Genomic DNA, 5,919 nt, shown 5'->3' with positions numbered 1-5,919 from the left:
GCTCTTTACCCAGGTACTTTTTTTTCCCAGGTGACTGGGTCTTGTTCTGTTGCCCAGTCGGGAGTGCAGTGGCATGATCCTAACTCACTGCAGCCTCAAACTCCTGGGCTCACACAATCCTCCTGCCTCAGCCTCCTGATTAACTAACCATACACTTTTGGCATTATTGCAGGCCAAATCCAACTGATCTTTCAAAGTCTAGCTTAATGGGTGCTGCTATGAAGCCTGACTAATCTTCTCAGCTTAAAGTTTTGTGTACTTCCTCTGTATTTCTGCAATTGAAGAAGTCCACTACAGTGTAAAGGACTGAACCTGTGAACTGATACCAGGACTTAGGGGCTCAGGACCTGGCTCTGTTACTCCTTAGCTGCCTCTTTTTACCTATCTCAACTTCAATTATTACCTAAAACAGATGGAAATATTTCCCTCACAGAATTAAAGTCACTTTTATGACCACTTTGATTTTGAGTGAAGGAAAACCTAACATGAAAAGAGTATAGATTGGTTTATATAGGTGAAAAGTTCAGGGGTAGAGATGACTTCAGGCATGGGGTGGACTCAAAGCTCAAATGCTATCAGCAGGAGTCTGACTCTGTCTTCTCTCAGAGCTGCCTTTTGCTCTATCACCTTTATGCCCAGGTTCAAAGAGTAGCCTGATGGCTGGCAGCACTCCCGGAACCCAATCTTTCTCTTTCAAGTCCAGCTGACTAGCTTGAGAACATCTTTCTCAAGTCACAACAAAATTATCATGGGCTCTTATTGGGTCATCTGCCCATCCCTGAGGTGGTCACTATGGCCAGGATAATTTGATGCTTGGATTGCCTAAGGCCCAGGGAACTTGTTCTACCTCAGACCCTGGGGTACATCCCTGGCAGCAACACATGGGATGAGTGTGGGTGGGTGGAGGTTCTGCAATGAGAAGTTAGGGTGCATTTCCAGCATGGTGAAAGGATGCTGGATGAGAATAACTGCAGAGGTTCACCACAGATATTCTGGGGATCAAATGAGACAATATGAGGAAACTGACTTCAAAAGTCCTGACAGGCTGGGTGCAGTTATCCCAGCACTTTGGGAGGTCAAGGCAGGGAGATTGCTTGAGGCCAGGAGTTTGAGACCAGCCTGGGCAACATGTTAAGACCCTGTCTCTACCAGAAAAAACAAAAACAAAAACAAAAACAATTTAGCCAGGTGTGGTTATATATACATGTGCCTATAGTTCTAGCTACTCGGGAGGCTGAGGTGGGAGGATTGCTTGAGCCCAGGAGTTCGAGGTTGCAGTGAGCTATGATCGTGCCATTGCACTCCAGCCTGGGTGACAGAGAGAGACCCTATCTCTAAAAAACAAAAAAGAAGTCCTGTTCAAACATAAATGATTATTATTATTTGGTTATGTTTCTCTGTGGCACTTAGCACTTTTTTTGTCTCCAGAGTCATCCACTTCATGGTTTATCTTCCCTACTCCACCCTGAGCATCTGGAGAGCACAGTCTGTGTTCTAGTGATCTCTAGAGGATTCTACCATTTCAACTCAGCACCCAGAAAATATAAGGTACCCAATAGATGATTGTGGAATAACTTGATTAATCTGAAATCCAAAGCATTCCCCCCAGAATTCCTTTTTCCTTTTTTTGAAATGAAAGGCCTCACATATTTATTACTGAACCCAGCCAACCAACGCATTCATAATAGATTCAGAGAGGAAAATACGAGAAAAAACTCTCCAGAGAGCGGTGACATTTTCAGTTTGATATGGTAATGTGATCGTGACCTTCAGACAGCACAAATATATGTGCCATCTCACGTGCAATTCCTTATAGACCCAGCTTGGTTCTTCTCCAATGTCTCCTTTTGGAGTTGTACCTTATTTTATTTCCAGTTTTCATCCGAATCCACTGGGGAATGGGGCGATTTTGCTTTTGTTTCTTGGCCAGGAATCGCTTAATCCTGAAAGTCTTGTGAGAAGACATGGCGAGAAGTGGAGGAAAGAACACACCACGATGGCGGAGAAAGGAAAAGAGGGGCTCCCCGCAGAATTCTGTTAATTCCTAGGCCAAAATCTCAAAAGGCTTTTGAGAACTTGAACCTTTCCCTGGAATCATAGCTAAATAAGCTCTGACCTTTTTCATAGTGGGTGGGGTGAGATAAGTAATTTCAGGAAGATGTGTCCTTGCATTGATTTGTTCACCTGGCCAACCTAAGGCCACCCAGAGAAAGAAAAGTCTTGGTTTGTTTATTTTCTGTTTATTTATTAAATTTCTGGTTTATTTTGCTCTGACTGCCCTCATTAAAGGGTGTAGGCTTCAGGAAAGTGCAGACTGAATGAAGTAACTTCCCGAAGGCCCTGACCTGCAGGGCAGATTTGGAGCTCCCTCCTGGTCCAAACTTAAACTTCCAGGAAGTTTTGAGTTTAATGAAGGGAATTGGTGGTCAGTTCTAGTCAAACATCTGGGAGCCCAGCCCCGATGTTCTCCCTCATGTCTGTGTTGTATTCATGTCCTTAGATTTCCTGTCTGAACACAGAGTCTGGAGCTCCTAAGGATCACAGGAGTTTGGAAAACAAAAAAAAACTTTTCTCTTTCTTTTTTTTTTCCTGAGACAGAGTCTCACTCTGTTGCTCAGGCTGGAGTGCAATGGCAGGATCTTAGCTCACTGCAACCTCCGTCTCCCGGGTTCATGTGATTCTCCTGCCTCAGCCTCCCAAGTAGCTGGGATTACAGGTGCCCACCACCACACCCAGCTAATTTTTGTATTTTTAGTACAGACAGGGTTTCACCATGTTGGTCAGGCTGGTCTCGAACTCCTGACCTCAGGTGATCCACCCACCTCAGCCTCCCAAAGTGCTGGAATTACAGGCGTGAGCCACCATGCCTGGCTGGAAAACCAAACTTTTAAAAGAGGGAATGAAGGACCCAGATCACCTATTGAAATCGTCTACATGTGGCCCCAGTCCCAGAATTGGCTGGAGCTACTTTTTGGCTGATTTTGCAATGGAGACATTAACTCTTTTCAGCCACAAGCATTAAGTTGAAAAGGTAATGTGGCTTAACTTATAACATACTGACCCACTAGTTTTCAACCTGCCTCATCTTATGTTGCAGCAATGATGCTATTCTAGGAACCTGGGCCTTACCAGGGCAGAAACGACAGGGCCATGCCTTAGAGAAGGAAAGTTCCATTATTGCAGGTATCTGAGGAAGTTCATACGCACATAATTAAATTACAGTCTTTGTTAGAAAGAGGATTTCAGCTCTTGTAGACCAAAGACAATTGCTGATGGGTAGGGAGTGGGAATGGGAACAGTCCAAGGATATTGTTGGCAGGCCAAGGATCACCAAAGGAAACTCTGAGCTGGGCGGGTCAGCAGCACTCGGCCAGTGCTTGGCAGGCTCTGCAGCATGAGCTGGATATTGCTTAAAAGGAACTCCCTGTACCACATCTTCCCTTCCTGGATGGTCCAAGTCACTCCCAACTCACTTCTGGAAGGATGTCCCTTGACTTCCATGTTCTGACCTTTCTTCCTCTTGGTGCCTCTGTCTCTTCCCCAACTGACATCTTATCTCTCTTCCTGACCCTGGCTTCCTGTCTGGGCCTCAACAATGCTCTGACAACTTCTTTAGGTAATGCTCCCCTTGCCTAACTGCCTTTTGGTCTCTCTTCCCCACATGCAATCGCAGGTGCTCTTCCCAGGGACCTTAGGCAGCATGGCCTGATGGAAGGAGACTGGATTTTGAAGCCAAACAGCTGTGTGTGTTTTTGTTTTGTTTTGTTTTTTGAGACAGAGTCTTGCTCTGTCACCTAGGCTGGAGTGCAGTGGCACAATCTCAGCTCACTGCAACCTCTACCTCCTGGGTTCAAGCAATTCTCATGCCTCAGCCTCCAGAGTAGCTGGGATTACAGACAATTGTCACCATGCCCTGCTGATTTTTGTATTTTTAGTAGAGATGGGGTTTTGTCATGTTGGCCAGGCTGGTCTCAAACTCTTAGCCTCAAGTGATCCCCCCACATTGGCTTTCCAAAGTGCTGGTATTATAGGCATGAACCACCATGCCCAGCCTGAAGCCAAACAGATGTGTGTCCTAATCCTGGCTCTTCCATTTGTTAACAGGGTGAACTTGAGCAAATTATTCCATTTCTTCAACTGTAAAATGGGAATACTTTATCTTACTGGATTTCTGTGGGGACTTGGTGAGATAAGGGATGTAGGACACTGAGCAGGTTGACCCTTTGTAAATGGTGGCTCTTACTAAAAGTGAAGACAGACAGGAGCACACACATTGCATAAATGCTACCTTCTCGCCTCAACAGTGATAACATCTGACCAAGATACCAGGCATTTACCCTATGTGGAAAAGTCCTGCATAGATGGAGCTGCCACTTCCTCATTTGTAGCCTGCTCTAATATTTCACAATCTGTGTAGTTAGGAAATAGTTCTTAATATCTAACCTAAGTTCCTCCTGCTACAGTATGTCATAGCACACTTATTTTTAAAATAACACACAGGCCAGGCACGGTGGCTCACACCTGTAATCCCAGCACTTGGGAGGCTGAGGTGGGCAGATCATTTGAGGTCAGGAGTTCAAGACCAACTTGGCCAACATGGTGAAACCCTGTCTCTACTAAAAATACAAAAAAAAAAAAAAATTAGCTGGGTGTAGTGGTGTGCTCCTGTAATCCCAGCTACTTGGGAGACTGAGGCAGGAAAATCCCTTGAACCCAGGAAGCAGAGGTTGCAGTGAGCCAAGATCGTGCCATTACACTCCAGCCTGGGCGACAGAGCAAGACTCTGTCTCAAAACAAACAAACAGCAAACCACACACACACACACACACACACACACACACAGAGGCCCATGAAAATGAGCAGATTTTTCTATGAGTCAGGCATTCACCTGCCTTGGGTTTGCTCTTATCTTCAAGAAACCAGTAAATATTTGTGGTGTGGCTACTGCAGGCAGGGACTATGCTAGGCTGTGCTGGGGAACTCCAAAGAGGTGTGACAAGACTCCAGCTCTAGGAATCTCAGTCCTTCTTCTCTCTTTAGTTTTCAATTGCAGGTGAATGACTGTGTCAGTTTACACATTCTATAAACACAGCAAAGGAGTTTAGTGGGACTGATCACATTGGTAGCTAATCAATGACTGGATGTACAGCTTGGCTCTGGCAAAGATTGAAATGAAAATTGTGGGTCAATCTTCAACATTTAAACAGATGACACTAAGTGGCCCAAGGAAACAGGTTATTTCATTCAGCTACTCAGGTGCATCTTGCAGCTAATCCTTCTTGGTGGGCTGTTAGAATCAACCGTATCTTTTCAGCTATGTGGTCCAGAATCCAAGTGTCTAAGAAGCTCCTGTTGAGAGAAATGTTTGCCCTGCCTGAAAGCAAGGGCAGACCTCTTAACTTCACACATGTCCACTCTGACCCTCCCTGCGGGCTGAGAGGATACCCTGTGGACCACAGACAGCCTATAGATGTGTTTTGTTTGGTCCAATGGTGTTTTACTTTTGTTTTTTAAGTTGAATTGTTTGCCAAAAATCTAAAAACTGATAGATTCACATGATCCAGGTTTCTGGCTTTCCTTTTTTTTTTTTTTTTTTTTGAGACAGAGTCTCGCTCTGTTGCCCAGGCTGGAGTGCAGTGGCCGGATCTCAGCTCACTGCAAGCTCCGCCTCCCAGGTTGACACCATTCTCCTGCCTCAGCCTCCCGAGTAGCTGGGACTACAGGCGCTCGCCACCTTGCCCGGCTAGTTTTTTGTATTTTTTTTTAGTAGAGACGGGGTTTCACCATGTTAGCCAGGATGGTCTCGATCTCCTGACCTCGTGATCCGCCCGTCTCAGCCTCCCAAAGTGCTGGGATTATAGGCTTGAGCCACCGCGCCCTGCCGGCTTCTGGCTTTTCTTGAAAAATGGAAGCTCTGGA

The 5,919-nt window shown here is 45.6% G+C and overlaps 1 protein-coding gene across 1 annotated transcript; it reads right to left on the bottom strand.

The window, feature by feature from the left end:
* Positions 1 to 1,810: 1,810 nt before the first annotated feature.
* Positions 1,811 to 2,002, bottom strand: LOC112607079 (60S ribosomal protein L39). The gene has a single exon (XM_025358136.1). It carries the CDS (start codon positions 1,964 to 1,966, stop codon positions 1,811 to 1,813), a length of 156 nt encoding a protein of 51 aa, XP_025213921.1. The 5' UTR covers positions 1,967 to 2,002.
* Between the last annotated feature and the right edge of the window lie 3,917 nt (positions 2,003 to 5,919).

This window comes from Theropithecus gelada, chromosome 14 (assembly GCF_003255815.1).
Source record: "Theropithecus gelada isolate Dixy chromosome 14, Tgel_1.0, whole genome shotgun sequence".
Lineage (NCBI taxonomy): Eukaryota > Metazoa > Chordata > Mammalia > Primates > Cercopithecidae > Theropithecus > Theropithecus gelada.
This window is presented reverse-complemented; position numbering and strand designations above follow the sequence as displayed.

Coding starts and splice junctions, on each gene's coding strand:
- LOC112607079 (XM_025358136.1), bottom strand. CDS start 1,966: ATGTCTTCTCACAAGACTTTCAGGATTAAGCGATTCCTGGCCAAGAAA.